This window comes from Ochotona curzoniae, unplaced genomic scaffold (genome assembly GCF_017591425.1).
Source record: "Ochotona curzoniae isolate NIBS_2020 unplaced genomic scaffold, NIBS_Ocur_1.0 contig_66, whole genome shotgun sequence".
In the NCBI taxonomy this organism is placed as follows: domain Eukaryota; kingdom Metazoa; phylum Chordata; class Mammalia; order Lagomorpha; family Ochotonidae; genus Ochotona; species Ochotona curzoniae.
In genome coordinates, this window is record NW_024466512.1 from 6,303,177 (window position 1) to 6,322,849 (window position 19,673).

The window sequence follows — 19,673 nt, forward strand, 5'->3', positions numbered from 1 at the left end:
CCAGCCTCCTCCCTTCTCCACCTGGGCCCAGCCAGGCCCTCCCAAGATGGACATGAAGGGCACACATGTCATTAGGGAGGACTCAGTCCTGGAAAAGCCCGCCTCCTGCGTCTTCAGGCGGTATGTTGTATTAATTGGATCACATCTTAATAACGATGATGAAAACTCGAGGGGTGTGACTGAGAAACCCTGGGGTCTCTGAGTGGACACCCAGGAGCAGCAGGGCTGAGAACCCATCAGGTCATTCCCACTGCCAGCCAGCCACTAGGTGGTGAGTGCTCACTCAAACCGCCAGTGGCTGCACAGCCAGTGGGAGGGCCTCCAATTCTGCCATCCTAGGAGTGGTCTTTGCCTTCTTCACCCTCCCTCCGAGAGCCAGGAAGCCTGTCTTGCCCACTGTGCCCAGACAGTGCCAGCCACATGGCCTGCCCCCGGCCGTGTTCATCGGGTATCCGCAGCAGAAGCCTGGGACAGCACTGCAGGAGTGTGGTTTTCATTTTCAGGGACTTGCTCCCCCTCCACTTGAGCCCTTTACTGATGTGGCTTTCAGCTGTCTGTGCTCCCGGATGGGGCAATGGCGTGCCACCAGCCCAGTGTCTGCCCGATGAGTCATGCAGGGGTACTTTTCCACTGGGCCTGCTGCCACAACTGCCTCCTGCATCCTTCACCAGAGCCCGGTCTCCTTGCATGCTGGAGACCTGGCGCTCTCCCTGGAGCCTCTGCTTCTCACGGGCAGTTTTTCTGGACACTCATGCCCAGCCGAGGACCTGGCTTCCAGTCACAAAATCAGCCTCCCCTTCATGAATGAATGAAAGAATGAATGAATGAATGTATCAGCCCACCTTGGAGAAATCAGGCCAGGCATCCCACCTTCCCTCCAGGATGATCTGCAGCTTATAAGGAGGGGGAAGAGAACTGGCCCCAAACCTCAACCCTGCCCCTAGGACTCCTAAGGTCTGCCACAGCGGTGCTCCCTGCTGGGAGCAGGTTAGAAAGCTGTGCCTCCCGGGGCCCCGGGTGGCCTCCACGGGACAGAGGAAGGAAGTCTCTGGGTAACCACTGTTGGTTGGGGCAGACAATGATGAGCAGAATCTTCCCCTTTTTATTGTCTGCCCCATCCAACCTGGCGGGGTTGGGCAGCTGAAAACAGAAGGAAGGATACAGAAAGTCTGCCCCACGCACGCCCCACCACTGGGCTCCACTGGCAGAGGCTCACTCTGCACGCCAGACCCCCAGCTGTGTGTGGTCCTCTGCTCCAATCTGTCCCCTCTGAGCGCTGCCTCTGGGCCACCATGACTGGATCCTCCACATAGCTGAGTGTCAACCAAGTGCTCAGTACTGAAAGATGACAAAAAGCTATTCCAAACCCTTATTTTAAAAATTGTATATTTATTTGAAATGCAGAGTTACAGAGATAGAGAGGAGAGAGAGCCTCTTCTGCTGGTTTGCTCTCCAAATGGCTACAATAGCCAGGCCTGGGCCAGGCTGAAGCCAGAAGTCACAGGCTTCTTCCAGGTCTCCCGTGTGGGTGGCAAGGGCCCAAGCACTTGAGCCACCTTCTGTTACCTTTTCCAGGCCATTAGCAGGGAGCTGGATTGGAGATGGAACAGCCAAGGTATGAATTAACTGGTGCCCGTATGTTGGCATCACAGGTGGTGGCTTTACTTGCTACACCACAGCACTGGCACCCAAATCTGTGTTTTCTTATGACAAATGTATGTTCTTGTAAATCCTCATTTTAAAACGAGGAGGTGAATGGGGTGTGCATTTGACATCCTGTATCTGAGCACCTGAGTTCAAGTTCTAGACCTGCCTCCCATCCAGCTTCCTGCTAATGTGCCCCCTGGGAGGCAGCGAGTACTGACTGAAGTGGCTGGTTCTTGGAGACACTGGCTGTCTTGACACTGTTCTTGACTCCCTGGCTCCCGGCATCAGCCTGGCCAGCCCCAGCTGTTACAGCCACTTGAAGAATGAACCACAAGATGGAAGTATGTATGTGTATGTGTGTGTGTGTGTTTCTCTGCCTTTCAGATAAATAAAAACAGAAAAATAAACAATTTTGGTAAAGTATGGATTTTTGCATACCTTTTAATTCCCCAGTACATTTGCTCATCTTTTTAAAAAGGAAACTTGACATTTCTGGAAAAGCTCTTACGGTGCCTGGACAGGGCTTGGTTGCTCTCTTCCTGTTTTCCCAGCTTCACCTTTCCCATCCCTGCACTTCTGCTTCTTGTCATAAGGAAATAACCTGGCAAGCTTTATAGAGAGGGCATGCCTCCAAGGGGCCCTTGAAAATGGTGTTTGGTTGTCACAATGTACTTTTGACAATCATAAGGACAGTTTAGCAATAGCACACAGCTGGACAAGCAAATAGGTCCATGGCAGAGTAAGGAATCCGAAGCACTTAGCCATATGCAAGTCAGCAAGGGCGTTAGCTGCAGTGTCGTTGGGTTAGGAGCCCTCTCCGTCTACAGTGCTGCCCAACTGGCTACTAAGCATGGGGAGAGAGGATGGACTTTGGTTCTACACACACATCAAACAAAAACGTGGATTTGAAGTGGGTCATTGCTACAGATTTGAAAAGTGAACACAGAGGTGTAGGGAAAAAAGAGCTCAGGCAGAAAAGTACCTCTAGGACCTTGCAGTGGGCTAGACGCATCTGAGACACAAAACTCATCAGCCATGAGCACTGAGGGGAAAACGGGCTGCCAACACGACCCGATGAAGATGAAGATGCTATGTCCATTAGCGATTAAAACCCCAATGAAAAGATAGCCACTACATCGGGCTTACCATAAGAGTTCATATTCAGCATATACAAGTCAAAGACAGTAAGCACACAGTGCATTAAGAAGCCAAACTGGCCCAAGGCTTTACACAGGAAGACCCATAACATCAGGAACACACTTATGGAACCAGCAAGGAGACACATCCCCTAGGAAAGGCTCAAGGGACAGAGACTCAGGCAGTCCGAGGCTCCCAGTGTCCAACCGTACGCCACATAACCCTCTGCCCAACAGTGTGGTGAGGTGCCACGCTCATGATGGCCGCTTCTGGGATGGCATCCCAGTACAGACCAAAGATGGAGGACCTGCAGGTATACTTCCAGTCTAGGTACCTCAGAGTCCATCCATAGGGAGGGTGACCTTGGCCAGCCTGACCTCACCCTTCCCTTTTTCTTATTAAAGATTTATTTTATTTTTATTGGGAAGGCAGATATACAGAGAGAAAGATCTTTGGTTCATTGATTCACTCCCCAAGTGGCTGCAATGACCAGAGTAGAGCCGATCCAAAGCCAGGAGCTTCCTCCAGGTCTCCCACGCAGGTACAAATACAGGGTCCCAAGGCTTCGGGCCATCCTCGACGGCTTTCCCAGGCCAAGAAGCAGGGAGCTGGAAAGGAAGTGGAGCCCTCACCCATGGGATCCCAGCAGATTCAAGGTGAGGATTTAGCCACTAGGCTATCATGTCAGGCCCAATCTCACCCTTTTAAAGAGAGGTCAGTCACCCCTGTGTTTCAAGAGATTGTTCTGCTGGCTTTCAGGAAGCCACAAGTTACACACTACACAGAAGTTAATTTGGGCAACCACCGTGTGAGCGCTATGACACAAGCACCCCAAGTTCCCACAGCCTTTGGTCCCCCACACCATGTGTCTACAAATATCTAGCCTGGGGAGGAGTTGGACACTCAGTTCCCAGAGGGCAACACCACTCCTATGGCCAAGGCTTGCGTGTTGCACAGAGCCTGGCATGTTGTAGGAGCTTCAGAGAGAGAGCCCATCGATTGATTCACTCCCCGAAAGTCCTTAAGCGCCGGAGCTGAGCAAGGCTGAAGCAAGGAGCCAAGGAAGCCACCCAGACCCCCACTGTGAGTGGCAGGGACCCCTTCATTTTGCTCCGTCATTGCTGCCCCCCAGGTCTGTGTTAGCAGGGAGGTTAAGGCACAGCCAGAGCTGGATCCAGATGCTCCGGGGTGGGACCCGGGTATCTTACCCATCAGTCTAAAGCCTACCCCTGGGCACATTTTAAATTAATTCAGGAAGATATGCTCTGTGAAGCAAGAATCAAACCTATGGCCCCTAAAGCCAAACAAGGCCCCTGCACTTTCCCAGTTCTACTCACAGGAATGTTGTTTGTACGCAGCTGTCAGCTGAAAGGTGGGATGTGGGGACACAGATTTGCTGGCTGTCCCTTTCAGGATGTAGACTGTGTGGTCACTATCGACACCGTGCCATGCTGCTGGCACCCCTGTGCAGTAGGCTGCATCGCCCGTTGCATTAGGTAAGCCATGCATGTGAAAGTGCTTGACTGCCCTTTACTTAATAAGCTGCCCGTGCCATATGAAACCTAATACTCCCCGGGCCCCTGGATGGCCAGCCCCACCAGCTCCTTGTCTCTGGTCCATGCGCTGGGAGCTTTAGTGTGTGTGTCATTTCTGGGCAAATTTTGAGGAGGGATCACTCTTGGCTGTCCCGTTTCTTCTCCCCTGCCATGACCACCACACGTTTTCCAGATAGAAGCTGTTCTCTCTCTCTCTTTTTTTTTTTGCTTCCAGGATGGAAATGACAAAAGCAGAGATTAGGAAACCCACACTCCACTCAGTTCAGCTCATTACTAAGACGCTGTCTGCAGCCATGCCAGGATTTGTTTTTTGGGGGAGTGGTTGGATAACAGTCACCCTCAGTAGAGTGAGGCGACACCTCATTGTGGTTTCCCTGATGGCTAGTGATCCTGACCCTTCTCTCATGTGTCTGCTGGCAATTTGCATTCTGTCATGCCAGGTCCAGAATAGCACAGAATAGCAGGGAGCCAACTCACAGTCAAGTTGAATTTATTACAAATTAGTAAATTCCATGGAATGGCTCAATTGGCTAATCCTCCCCTCTCAAGTGCTGGAATCCCAAATAGGCACTTGTTCATGTCCCTGCTGTTCCATTTCCCTTCCAGTGCCCTGCTTGTGGCCCAAAGCCTTGGGACCCTGTACCCACGTGGGAGACCTGGAAGAAGCTCCTGGCTCCTGGCTTTGGGTCAGCTCTGGCCATTGCAGCCATTTGGGCAGTGAAACAGCAAATGGAAGACGTTGTCTCTCCTTCTCCCAGTAAATTTGCCTTTCTAATACAAATAAGTAAATCTTTTAAAATTAATAAATTCACAGATGTGGCCAGCGCAGACAGAAGATGTAAGTGGCAAAGACACAGTCTTTCTGCAGGCTGGGTCTTTTACAGTGTGAGGGGGTGGGGTGTTCAGAGGGCTGGGAGAGCTTGGCAGAGTGGAGAACTGGTTGGGCACCTCAGCTGTGGTTGGCCTTGTGCTCTGGAGGTAGTAGGGTAGTCGGGAGGAAATGGAGAAGAGGAGTTGGTGGGACGGGTTAGATTGTTCTTTTGCAATGCAGTGTCAGAGACCCTGTGGAAGATTGTCTCTTTATTATCCCTGGGCCTCAGGCTGAAGCTCCTGTCCTTGCCCCATCCTTTGAAAAATCACCCTTTGAAAAAATGCCTGTTCATCTCCCTTGCCCATTTCTTCACTGGGTTGTTTCTTTTGTTGCTGTTGAGCTTCTCAAGCTGCCTGTGCACGCTGGACATTAATCCTTTATCAGATGCTCAGTTTGCAAATACTTTCTCCCATCCTGTCAACTGCCTCTTCACTTTGCTCATTTTTTCCTTTGCCGTGCAGAAGCGTCTCAGCTTGCTGCAATCCCATTTGTCTGTTTTTACTTTTCCTGCCTGTGTTTCTGGGGTTTCATCCAAGAAGCCTTTCCCGGGGCCAATGTCTTGCAGCATTTCCCCTCTGTCTTCTCTCTTGCAAAAGAGGTGACTTATGAGGTGGCGTGCTTTGCAAGCACCCCAGAGGCCAGCAAAATGTCTCATTCGAAAGAAGCCCTTGAAAAACACCAATTGAATTTAATTAAGCTCAGTATTTTTTCTGCCAGGGATTGGGGTCGGGGAGAACTGTGTGAGCACAGCCAAAGCTATTCTGTGCATCAAATGTGAGCCAAACTGTATTGTGTCAGCAAAACTCCAGAGCAACTAGGGCTGCCACAGAACTGTCCTGGAGCTGTTTCCAGAACGTGAATGAAACCCGTGCTCAGTGTGAGTGCCTTCTCCTCCTCTGGGGGGCGCTCCTACGCAGGAAAAAGACACACTCTGGTGGCAGGAAATGGGAGGCGAACAGGAAGCAGAGATGCCACCGCTGCACTGAGCCTTCAGAGGTGGCATGGGGGACATCAGCAGGTGGCCTGAGAGAACCTGCAGAGGCCAGGGGAGAGACGACGGACATTCCCAATGTCAGGGGTCCTGCTGGCCAGAGGGCGTGGGAAGACCAGAGTGGAAGCAGCCTTCTCTTTTCTTTTTCTTTTCTTCTCTCTCTTTCTTTCTTTCCCTCCCTCCCTCCTTCCTTCCTTCTTTCTTTTTTTAAAATAAAGATTCATCTATTTTTATTGGAAAGTCAGACTTAACAGAAAGGAGAGACAGAGAGAAATCTCTTCCATCCACTGGTTCACTTCCCAAGCAGCCAGCCACAATAGTCAAAGCTGAGCCAATCTGAAACCAGGAGCCAGGAGCCCCCTCTGGGCGTCCCACGCAGGTGCAGAGTCCCAAGGCTCTGGGCCATCCTCTACTGTTTTCTCGGGCCACAAGCAGGGAGCTGGATGGAAAGTGGGCAGCCGGGACATGAACCAGTGCCCATGTGGGATCCCAGTGCATGCAAAGCAAGGACTTTAGCCACTAGGCTACTGCGCTGGACCTGGAAGCAGCATTTTCTCAGAACTCAAAAACTGCTAATGCTGACAGAAGAACCAAGCCTTGAGCCATCATCCAGGGAGAAGTAAGGGTTAAACAAAAATCATCTCTGGAAAAACACTTCTTGAAGGATGTCATGGTTGAAATCTCAGACATATAAAAATGAACAGGTTACTTCATGTCCTTCCACCTGATACAGACGTGCGTTAGGCTGTACATGGCCGGCGGATCCACTACTGAAACTTGTCCGGCAGCGTGTCTCTTCGCTGCAGAAAGCAGCCACACACCAGACTCACTTACAGAACGAGAGAATGGTATCACATTAAAACCTTTATTAATATAGTTCATCATGTCATCTCAGAATTTGTAAAGTTTCATATCCGTTCTTTAGGGAAACTTTGCTTTTTTAAGACGTATTTAGTTTTTCAAGAAAGACCCACAGAAAGAGAGACAGAGAAAGATCTTCCATCCACTGGTTCACTCCCCAAATGGTCACAATGGCCGAAAGTGAGCTGATTCAAATCCAGGAGCTGCTTCTGCATCTCCCGCGAGGGTGCAGGGTTCCAAGGCCCTCTACTGCTTTCCCAGGCCACAAGCAGAGCGCTGGATGGGAAGTGGAGCAGCGGGACAGACTGGCGCCCATCTGGGATCCTGGCATGCGCAACATGAGGATTTAGCCACTGAGCCACTGCATCAGGCCCTGAGGGAGACTTTTGCAAACTAAAAAAGTAAGGGACTTCCTTAAGGATGGGAGCAAGAACACCAGGACAGCAAATGGAGACTCCCAACAGCAACTTTGGCACTGTCTTTCCAAAGACCCATCTAACCTGGGTCCCCCTGCCACCTGGCTCCCAGGGGGCAGGCTGAGGTGCCCAGGGAGAGCTAGTCCTGCTCCCATCTACTCCTCCATGTTCTTGAAATCCCCCCCTTTCTGAATACCCCAAGACTCCAAACTGAAACTCGCAGCCTCCTGTTGGCTGCGTCTACACAGTCAGCCACCCGCTGCATCTTGACTTTGTCTTTGATCATCGATCTGGTTTGGCTGCGCATGTCTACACCGGCTCCCTCCCCATCTACTCCATATCTCTTCCCTAACACACAACGTGATCAAGAATGTCTGACGTTCTCAGCTGGGGTGACACAAAATGAAACGCCAGGAACAATCTCATTAGTACCAGGACTAAAGGAAGGTTGTCCACGACTAGATAAGTGGAGGGGGCCACTCTGCATCGCATCCCCTCTCCCCACCCGTGCCTCGCAGATTGCAAAATTCTTACATTTATACAAATGCTAGTTTACCTCTGGATTAGCAATGAGCATGTTAAAAGTAACAGAAAAAAAGGGGGACCATTCAAGAGAGTCAAAACATAAATGGAAAAATTAAACCTAACAAAATAAAATTTTTAAAAAATTATTTGAAATACGAAAGTCAGCAAAGCTATCTGAGAATTTACTTCACCAAAAGAAAAATAATAATAATAATAATAAGGATTCTATGAATACAGTTACCAAGGAGTTAAAAAAGATTTGGGAAAGACACACTGTAATATTCCTAGATGAGAGAACCATATGCAACTGGAATTTTCCATTTCTTCATGCATAGATGCGCAGAGCCATTGCTAATCCCCTCCCCCACCTGAGGGTGCCCACTTTCACCTCACATCACGCTCTCCCTCTGTGGGAAAGCCCACAGTTTGCAGGAAGGGGCTCTGCTGCTATGGAAGCCCACAGAGTCTGGGTTCACTCACCGAGAGGCAGGGAACCAATCACTGAGAATCGGAGAGGGAAGGGGGGGCATCTGGTGGTGCCCAGAGATAGGCGTGCGGGCAGCCGTGGCTAATCCCGGTCTCCTGCAGGGATTAAAGATGTGACGCTGACAGACTCATCCATGTGCACAGTCCACTCCACAAGGCGTGGCCTTCCATGGACCGCTCTGCTGGGGGATGGTGAGGTGGGCTCCTGGCTGACGGGACAACCGGGAGATGGTGTTACTGTGTTTGACTTGGGCCTGGGGTTCCCGGAAAAGTGTGAAAATGGGGTCTGGCGTTCAGATGACCACTGAGTTCTGAGTCCTGTGACCTGGCTGCCCCAGAACCACCCCCTGGTTTAGTGAGTTAATCTTTTAAGGAGCTCACTGGCAGTTGTCCAAGTGTGGCCAGCTGAGAGCAGGGCAAGGTAAAGGCGAGAGAGGAACTGGGAGCGGAGGAAGTCCCCCTCAAAAGTGCTTGGCTGGGGGGCCTTGGCTTCACTGCCTTCTCCCCCAGGCTGCCCCAGTTTGGGAACCACTGGATGTACTGGTGTGCTCATCAATTTCTGATAACCTGTTCTCCAGGAAAAACCCGCATTTGTTAGAGTGAACTGGTACATGAGCTGTGCAGCATGCGAGCTGCTCAGCGCAGCACTCACCACGCTGCAGTCCAGTCCAGCCTCAGTGGCTGCAATCTGACATTGCTTTTTCACATTTGTAGGGCTGTAAAACAACAGGAGCACAGTGGCCCAAAGGCAGGAGTGGTCAGCTTTTGCTGCAGGGAGGATGGGAAGCCTCCCAGGACAGGTCACCTGACGCTTGTTGCCAAAGGCAACAAGCTGAAGCAGTGGACAGAGGAGGGCGGTGTTGAGTTGAGCCAGCGGAAATGCATTTTCACAGAATTGCAATGACTGGATGGTTCTTGGTTCTAAGGTAAACACAGAAAACTTACCTAAGGAATGTTCCGTCTTGGGGCCAGTGCAATGGCTCAACACTAGTCCAAGCGCTGGCATCCCATATGGGTGTCAGTTCGTGTCCCAGCTACCCCATTTCCCACCCAGCTTCTTGCTTATGCTCTGGGAAAGCAGCAGAGGATGGCCCAAAGCCTTGAGATCCTGCACCCACCTGGGAGACCCTGAAAAAGCTCCTGGCACCCAGTTCTGACCAGCTCAGCCCCAGGCACTGTGGGCATGTGGGGAGTGAACCAGAAGATGGAAGATCTGTCTTCCCTTCTCTTTGTAAATCTGCCTAATAATAAATAAATAAATCTTTTTTTAAAAAAGAAAAAAAAGCAATGTCCCGTTAAAAACAGTGAAGACAGCGATAATCATCTCATTGTCACGTGTGGTACAGTTCACATGACAAACATTTCTGGACATTTAGTGCCTAGAAGGTTCTCTGACCAAAAAACGATACACTTCACTTGATACACAACAACCATCGAGAGCACAGGTGTTCCATTTTCTGTCTCCAGGAAGCTGAGTTAAATTTAGTGTTTCTAGGGAACACGCACTTCTCTCGGAATCTTGATTAGATCCTGCCTATATAAGAGATAGTCACATGAAGAAATCTTTCAAAATTGTATATCTTGAAAGCTGAGTTTTTAATATATACAGAAAGATCTCATCTACCAGTTCACTCCCCACATGGCTACAACTGCCCAGGCTGGGCCAGGCTGACGCCAGGAGCCGGGAGCTTCTTCCAGCTCCCACGTGGGTGGTAAGCACCCAAGCACTTCGGCCACTCCTTTTCTCAGGCCATCAGCAGGGAGCGGGGTCAGAAGTGGAGCAGCTGGAACAGTGCCCATATGGGATGGCTAGTGTCACAGGCAGTGGCTTAATTCACTGTACCACAGCGCTGGCGCCAAGAAAACCTCTTACTGCCGCCTACGTTTCAGAACAGGGGCGTGCACCGTTTCTGTGAGGGGGCTTCTCCTCTGAAGTGCAGAGAACAGGCTGTGCTTCGTGAGGACGCCAGGGCATCAGTGGTGCTCTACATGGAGTGTACTTAGTTCCTTACCTGGACTTGCCCCTTCAGGCCAGGGATCTCAGTAGCATCGGCTGGAGGACCAGGTGCTGGAGAGCCAGGGATCTCGGCAGCATCAGCTGGAGGACCAGGTGCTGGAGGGCCAGGGATCTCGGCAGCATCGGCTGGAGGACCAGGTGCTGGAGGGCCAGGGATCTCGGCAGCATCAGCTGGAGCAGGCACTGGGATGTGAACCAGTGAACACATGGGATCCTGGTACATGCAAGCTGAGGACTTTTGCCACTAGGCAACTGTACTGGGTCCTGGGCTTCATCTTGAATGGACACAGGAATGGGGTGGAGGTGCAGGGCAATGGCCTGCCTGATCCTGATTGCACCTTCCAAGAATAAGAAGCAACACCATCCCCTTGGGCTAGCTGCCAAACCTCCCTTGTGGGTACCCCAGGCCCCAGTGTTGGCGGTGCTCCTCTAAAAACCAGTATTCCACAAGGCAGGGATGGGCTGTGCTGCAAGACTTGGCCTCAAAAGGGCAGTAGGTGCCCATGAAGCCAGGTGCCTTCCACAGAGAGCCACCTTCCTTGCCTCCTGCCAGGTGCCCTCCCTGGGGACCTTGAGGATGTGGCACTCAGCCAGCTGAGGCCTGCCCCTGTGACAGGTGCACAGCTCCGATGTGACCCTGCTGGCCTCACTGAGATGCTGTGGAGGATGGCACCCTGCCAGAGCGCGGCCTCCCCTCAGTGGCAGTGCTGTGGACTTCCCAGGTTTCTGCCCTTGGCTGTGCCAGAGACAGATGACAAGAACACCTGCACAGGGTGACACTCAGCGCTGCCATGCTCAGAAGCACACAGCAGTCACACTGTCACCTGGGTCCCAGGGGCCTTGACCTCGTGGGCGAGGGGGCACGCAGAGGGTGCCTGAGACCCCCTGATTTTGGAGGAAACCAAACCCTGCCTTACACTTTTCTTGAGTTTTGGGGTCAGCAGCAGCATTGGGCATTTGGCTGGCTTTTCCTTTGCTTGTTGTGGCTAGAGGAGCCGGCACAGGGTCACCCAGACTTCACGATGATTCCAAGGGGAATGGTGTTGCAAGGGGTAAGGACATGGAAGGGACCACCTCCAGGAAGTCCTCCAGGGCACCCTGAGGCAGCCTGGGCCTGGACAGGGACATGGTGCTCACGGGACTTCAGGTCTCCAGGATAGAGCCCACAGTACCCCATGCCCAGTTCTCCCTCGGGGTGAGCACCCAGAATTGGGCCTTCCCTATCTAAGAAGCTTTTGCACACTGGGCCAGGACATCTCAGGACAGGCTTGGGCATCTTTGGGAGTAAAGGGGAACTATCCCATAACAAATTCAGAAACCTCTGCACTCACAAAGCTGGGAAATGCAGTGTGACCTCTGTCCCTGCCTGGGAGGTCAGGCCGGAGCCTGGCTGCCCTGAGCCCTCTGCTAGCATCACAGCCCAGCTCCCACTGTACCTAGCAGCCCACCATGAACCTTACAATGAGGGAAGTCCTCCTGAGCCCTGGATGTCCCCGTCAGACTGACCCCAAATCAGGGCCCGGTGCCCATGGACAAGCTCTGACAGGACACTGGGAGAACAGGGAGGGGCTCCCTCCTGCACATGGCAGTGCCCCTCACTGTGGGAGACCCCGCCGAGGGTGGACAATTCCCCTGCAGTCTCCCCATGAGTGTGCCCCCACGTGAGAGCTGAGCTTCACTGCCATGAGGAGGGCAGAGGGCACAGTGCATACTTCAGGTCAAGGGGCAAAACCAAGACCAGCTGAGCTGGAAGCAGGCCAGCTTGGAGGGCAGCAAACCTGGGGCCACCAATACGTAAGCAATACAGGATCACGTATAAAGAAGTGTGGAATTACAGAAGGGTCCAAGTTCAGGCACTTACCTGTATTTCCAAGCTGGTGTCTCCCCTGCGTGTACTTGTGGAGCAAAAGCATCTGAGCCCAGAGTGAGGGCCATTGAGAGCAGGAACGCCTGAGCCGGCCCCTCCTGCGTGGGCCTGACCAGGCACAGTCAGATGTGTCCCCAACACCCACGTGGCCCTGCTACAGACCCATTCCCTCGAGGGTCAGTAGCCTCCAGGGGTATCCTCACCACACCAGTGGGCTGGCTCAGGCAGGAACTGGCAGACCCTGGCTTTCAGGACAGAGGCCCCCCTGCAGGTCCCATGGCCTCTGCAGAAGAGGAAACCCAGTCTGCTTTTCTTTCAGCAAACCTAGGGCAATGTGCCAGCAGGTTCCTAAACCTGGCACTCTCCCCAGTGCCCATGCCTCTCCCCAAACCTCAGAGGTCAAGAGGATGAGGTGAGCCACCCTGGTCTGAGTGACTGAGCCTGCAGTGGTGGTAGCTACCCACCAACAGACCGATCATCTAGAACATTCCATCCTTGAGGAAGAGGAGGATGGAGGGATGAGGAAGGCTAACAGCACTTGGGGCCAGGCTTCCCTATAGAGGTCCAGCCTCCCTCTCCTTAACCCGGGGGCCCTGGCAGAGGACTTCCCCACCCTTAGGTGCCCGGCAGAATGACTGCTCCGCCTCAAAGGTCACCACCTGAGTGGCTGCGTCTTGTGGGACTTCTGGGGGTCCCAGCTGGAAGCTCATCCGAGCCCCACTCTTCATCCCAGAGACCATTTGGGAGGAGGGGGCATGTGCAGGGAGCAAGGGGCCTCCCCAGAGCTGCCTGTGGGGCCTCAGCCTCTGGATCCTGCCTGTGCCTGCTGAACCCCTGCACCTGGCGGGTGGCAGAAGCCTTCCTGACAGGCGGGCCTTTCCCGCTCCCGGAGGTGGGAAGCCCCAGGGGCATCAGAAGGCACCCTGGGCCTCTGCCTTTCAAGAAAAAAACAAAAAACCCTTAAGAAACACAATCCTAGAAGCCAGTGCTGCAGCGTGAGTGGGGCTGCCACCTGCGGTGCCTGCGTCGTGGCACAGCACGAGAAGCCTCTGCTTGCAACACTGGCGTCTCATGTCAGTGCACTGGTTCAAGTCCCTTCTGCTTGGCTTCAGACCCAGTGGACCCAAGGAAACAGAACATGGCCTAAACATCTGGGCCCCAGTCACCCACATGTTAAGCAGACGCAGGTCTGGCTCCTGGCACTAGTGTGGCCCAGCCCTGGCTGCTGTGCCACTCAGGCAGTGAACTAGTGGTTAAAAAGATCTGTCTCTCCTTTTGTCACTGCTTTTCAAACACATCAAATAAATCCTGAAAAAACAACATTTTAAATCCTGGTTGCATTAGTTTTTTTAAGATGTTACCACGGGGGAAAAAAACAACTTAGCATGTAGATTTTATTTAGTATAACCATATGTGCACCTACAATTATCTCTCTCTTTTTAAGAGATTTATTGTGTCTTTATTGGAAAGATAGGTCAGATTTACACAGAGAACAGACAGAAAGATCCTCCATCCACTAGTTCACTAACCAAGTGGCAGCAAAGGCCAGAACTGAGCTGAGCCGAGCCAGCAGCCAGGAGCTTCTTTGGGTCTTCCACTCCGGTGCAGGGTCCTAAAATAAAAATATAATCTGAGGGCCTGGTTCAATGGTAGGCTGGCTAATCCTCCCCCTCCAAGTGCCAATAGCCCACACGGGGAACTGGTTCAAGTCCCGGCTGTTCCACTTCCAGCTCCTTGGTTGTGGCCTGGGAAAGCAGAGGAGGACAGCCCAAAGCCTGGGGAACCTGTACCCATGTGGGAACTGGGAAGAGGTTCCTGGTGGGCTCAGTTCCAGCTGTTGCAGCCATCTGGGAAGTGAACTAGGAGACGGAAGAGCTTTCTCTCTGCGTCTCCTTCTGTCTGTGGACCTGTCTTCCCAATAAAAGTAAACACATATTTTTTTAAAAAAAATCAGTGCTCATATATGTGAGAGTTAAGTCCCTATGAAAATAATTTGCAAATACTGTCTCGGATTTTATATTACCTTTTGAAATTTTTATGTATTTCAAGCCTTCAAATTATTTGAAATTTAGCAAAATAACCAAAAGGTGGCGCTGTCACCACATGACTATTCCACAGGAAGGCAGCACTTGGCTCTGACATGCCCTAACTAGCAAAACTGCAGATGTTAACCTCGACTCACCAATATTGTAGACACACATTTTACTTGATGTTTGAAAAGCATTCTTCGTAAGTTATTCAAAGACAGACAACATACACAATCTATTTCAGATTTTTATAACATGACAAATAACCAATGGGAAGTACAATTGAAGTAGAAGTGTCCCATCTGGATTGGCAGCCCCTCCCAAAAGCAAGCAAGGTCACGGAGCTGACTTTAGTAGTTGGCAGCTGGATCTTCCCGTTTCTGATAACAAATAATTCCTGCCTTTTTTAATGGCTAACAGGACCTCTGATCAAGGCACAGGCACCATTTACAGAAAATGCTTTTGTTGTTTTTAGTAATCTACTTATTTCACTCCAGAGTCTCAATGACAGAGACAGAGAAAGGTCTTCCATCCCCACATGGCTGAAGAATCCGGAGCTAGGGGCCGGAGCTTCACCTGAGTCACCTGAGTGCAGGAGCCCAAGGACTCGGGCTGTCCTCCACTGTCCTCCCAGACCATAAACAAGGAGCTGCATCGGAAGTGGAGCGACCCAGTGGCAGCCGACCCCCAGGACACACACACAGCAGGCAACCTGCAGCTACAGTGTCCCACAGAAAGGGCACTGGAGTGTCCTGCCACTGGAGCGTCCCACAGAAAGCAGCACCCTTCCACATTACAGCGAGCAGCATGGCAAACCTCACCCAAGAGCCAAATGGGCCTGCAAGCATCGTCCTTGCACACCAGGACAAGCAGGTTCCCAAGCAGGAGCGAAAGATCAGAACCCGCTGCTAAATAGTCAGGCGGCAGCTCTGCGGGTGGCTCTGCACTGGCGGCTGACGGAACACAAGGGGGCCCACGGCAAAGAAAGCATGTCACAGAACTACAGGTCGGAGGGGAAGGGAAACAGCAGGCCACAGACCACCCCCATGGGCTTACCAGTGGCAAGGGGCCACCATGGGCTCTCTGGAAACAGCACGATGTACTCAGCCCAGGGCCGATACCCAGGTCATGTTCCCCAGGACAGTCAGAGGGCATGAGCTCTGGCCCTGCTGCCAGCCGGGCCCCCAGGCCGGCACACACCCTCTGCTGTCCTGCGATCTCGGTTTCTCTCAGCAAGCACTAACGGCAGGAGCCTGCGCCAACTAGCTGACTGTCATGGCAATACCCAGCTGAGGTGAGCCAGACTGATCATGATGCCCATGCCTGCTTTGAGCACCAACAGGGACAGGGTGGTCCAGAGGCGCCCCGGGGGGTCACACCGAGGGACGCAAGACACGTGGCTGTGGTCAGAGAGCGGGGCTTGCAAACCATCTGGGCACAAGATGCAGAAGGGGACGCCTGAACTCACTGAAGTTTCCCTTCTACAGAGAATTTCCAAAGAAGCATTTCTATTTCCAAATAAACAGGGACAGTCCACTTCCGCGTAAAGTATAAAGGTCATTCCCTGTGTGGAAATGCCCCGTCAACTCCTATTCAAGGCGTGTGGGCTCTCCCTGAGCTCCGACACGCAGTGGAGCAGCAGACACAGAGCTTGGGGCCGGGGTCTGCGCTGGATGCGCGGCCGGCCGTGGGCACACCTCAACAGTCCAGCTGGGGACCCAAACGCCTTCTGTCTCCAGCCCCAAGTCACACAGCACTGCCCGCAGCCTCAAGTCAATCCTGACTGAAACCAACGTATCTAGTTTTGCTCTTTGACCACACGCTTCTTAGTGAAGCAAACTAGCAATTTTCTTCATCCCCCAAAGAGCATCTTTTCTCATGCCATCTCACATGAAGCCAGCCTTACAGAGTCACGGATGCAAAGTTTCTTATTATTTCACAGATTACCAAATAATTTACTCTGTCCTTAAAGTCAACTGACCACACTTGGTGCCACTTCCATTTACTTGTTCACACTACAGCTAAACCAAAAGAAATGAGGAGGTAGCAAGAATTCTGAGCAGTTTATTCTCAAGTCATTACAGTGTTGAACCAGTTTAACATAAAGAGGACACACGCAACCAACATTAAACACTAAGAGGCAGCCGTTCCCACTGTGAAAGACACGTTACATGTACAGAAAAACATTGCAGCAAATATTAAAGAATTCAAAGTGATTTCTTCGACATTTCAGAGGTGAAATATTTACAAGAAAAGTGTAAGTTTCAAAATAATTAAATAATTTCCATAGACTTATAAAAGAATTAAGATAAATATAAGGGGACCCTGACAATCAGAACATTTTCCTATGCTATTGAATAAGGGGAGTTCTATCAAAAGTCTCAAAATAGAGTTCATATTTTGTCACCATGAAATATATCAAATTACCAACACCAAAAAAAATGAACAGGCAATGTGGAAGCTGTACCAAAAAAGCTGGATCAAGCTGCTGAGTTCTGCGAAGTGTCTACGCAGCGTCTCTCCACATCAAGGCAAAGGAACTTCCAAAGAAGTCGATACATCAGGAATGAACAAAAAAAAGTGGTAACTACTTAAAATCTCTTCATTCTGTCATTTTCAAATATAGCTGCATAACAAAAAAATCTACATAACTTTAAAAAACATTAGCTTATGAATAAAAAAGTTCAGTGGTGCCTTCTTATGCCTATGGATTTTTAAACTGAAATTATGCACTTCTAGTTTAACATATCTTAATCTCTGAACCCCCACAACTGCAGGAGAGAAATTCTCTTTTATCTCTCCGACAAGTCATCTTAGAAAATGAAAAGGAGAAACTACCGACATGTAGGAATTCAAAACAAAACAGTACTGTAAAAAGGCAAAAAAAAAATTATAAAAATAGCAGCATGTGGATTTCAAGAGTTTTCTTAAAGCAAATCCTTAAGACTAAATCACACACAGTATTTGCTCCAACTGGTCTACAACTCAACTCCTAAAACTAGAGATTCTTAGGAGACGTGCTTGTATTTATGATATTCCCATGACTACATGTATATTCAAATTTGCTCCTTAAAACACACATATTGCACAGGTAGTAAGAGACCAGCTTTCTGGCATCTGTAATATAAAATGCTACTTTTATTGAATACATTATGCTACTGGAAATGAATTGTACTCCAATGTTTAAAGCCAATCACGTAGGACTTCTGAGCAGATTCATCTCAAATCATTCCTAAACAAGTTGAGAAAACTCAGGCACTTGAATATAGCTATTAGAGACAAAAAGTAGAGGCTGTAGCAATTCACGTCCCAGGGCAGTTATGTCTTTACATACAAATTTGAGGTCTTTTATTGATCCAAATATAGAAATAAAAACTATTTACAAAACTCTGATAAGAAAATCAGATCTCCCTCAATTTCCGTCTGGATAATTTTTACTGAACGCAGCACTGCCTCCTGTGCGTCCTGCCGACCCTTCTTCAGACACAGGTCTGTGTGGCTGATGTCTGAACTCACAGTCTCCCTTCCTTGCACCCCGCGCGGCTCCTAACGCTGACTGACGGCTCGACAAGATCTTCTATGCAAAAACTCACCACTCACCTTGACACTGAGGGCATCAAAAATGGACGTAAATTCAAAAGAGTCCACATAATGTAGTATAAATGTGACAGCACCACAAACAGCATGAGTTTAGGTATCTTAGTCTGGCAACATTTGATTTGGTAATTATTAACCAATAAGAATCTGTAAATACTGAACTTTGAAAGGAAGTTATAGTAGCATTTTAAAAAGTGACCCTAATAATTAGTAAGTACTTTAAACGTCTTAAAGATGTTACAATTTAAACTCAAAGTCACCATGCAGACAGGATTATCACACACATGTTTTTACCACCCATATAACACACCAAGCTCTAGACAGCGGAAATGGAACATTTAGGGTTGGGTTTTTTTTTTTTTTTCCTTCCTTAAAGAAATTCTATTTCATTTGGCCATTCGCTAGATTCTTGGTTCGCCAGCTCATAAAGAATACCCCTCAGAGGCAGTGGAGCCCACGCCTGGGCAGCCACCTGGGCCTCTGTCATCTTTGGCTAGAAGTCTCACCAAAGGAGGTGGGCACGGCGGAGGCAGGCCGGCCCGCTGCTCGCACCTCACACGTCACTGACAGGAAGGCTTGCGTCATCCAAGTCCAGCGGGTCACAATCCTTTTCCTGAGGACCATTCTTACTCTGAGGTTTCAGCAGAGCTCGCTCAGCTACTTTGGAAGCTGGCTCTCTTGCAGAGAGAGTCTGGATCTTGAAGCTCCCTGGCTTGACCTTGGCAAGAGACTCGTGAAATCCCCGCTTCTCCAGGGCAAAGCTTGAGGCCAGGGAGTTGCTGCGGGAGGCTGCGGAATGTGAGGCGGCTGCCCTGGCGGCACGGAGAGTGTGTTTGGCTTCTGTGGGACAGGTGGGATGCTCCTGAAAAGAGGGGTGCCAGTCAGACACGGTCAGCACTAGCGCCAGCCCAGTAACTAGCGTGAGACTGGATTCTCTGAAAAACACACAGGCAGCAGAAGCAGGAGCCATGCAGACAGAGGGGCAAGCTCCTCCCCACAGCAGCGCGGTTTAGCAGTGAGCTGAAAGCAATGACAGCCACCGGCCATTTCCACTAGGAAACCAGTTCTGTCACCAAAGCCTTACAGCTTCCGACACTTTCGAAGACTCGGCCAAGCTAAGCTGGAATACGGCGTTCCAATTGCAACACAAGTGAAATGGATCTAAGAAGGGGCCTACCAGTTTTACTATTTTACTTCAGAATATATTCTCAGTTGACACAAGGAATTCTCCCACATATTTTAAAAAGATTTTTAAAAATCCAAAATGCAAAAATCAAAGGCCGTAAGTCTCTCCAATCAGTAGAATTAGCAGTTTTTAGACATTACACTGTCCGGGAGTCTTGAAGAGACTCGGGCTTCGCTTCCTTGAATTTCATGGCAACCAACAAAGGCCAAGGTCAACTTTTCCTTAATTTATTTACTTCTGAATATCTCATATACTTGTATGGCTTAAGATTTTAAAGCTAGCAAAGGGTACAAATTTCATGTTTTAAAAAATTACGGTGAAATAATTATCAGGTCTGAATATTAATTATAATGTTTCTAGTTAAGCCAACCTGAAGATATGCTTAAATTTGACCATTCTAAATGTTTCGCTATGTAGTTCCAAGCTTACTAACATTTACTGAAGATAGCAAAGTGGTACAAATTACCAAAATACTATTACATAGCTAAG

The 19,673-nt window shown here is 50.1% G+C and overlaps 1 protein-coding gene across 3 annotated transcripts in view; it reads right to left on the reverse strand.

Moving 5' to 3' along the window:
- Positions 1-16,449: 16,449 nt before the first annotated feature.
- The window catches only part of PLEKHA1 (pleckstrin homology domain containing A1), a 57,307-nt gene continuing 54,083 nt past the window's right edge, over positions 16,450-19,673 (reverse strand). For all 3 annotated transcript variants that reach the window (XM_040991984.1, XM_040991985.1, XM_040991986.1), the window contains one exon: positions 16,450-18,860. In XM_040991984.1, the coding sequence (XP_040847918.1) occupies positions 18,552-18,860 (309 nt within the window). In that variant the 3' untranslated portion in view covers positions 16,450-18,551. The remainder of the gene's footprint in view (positions 18,861-19,673) is intronic.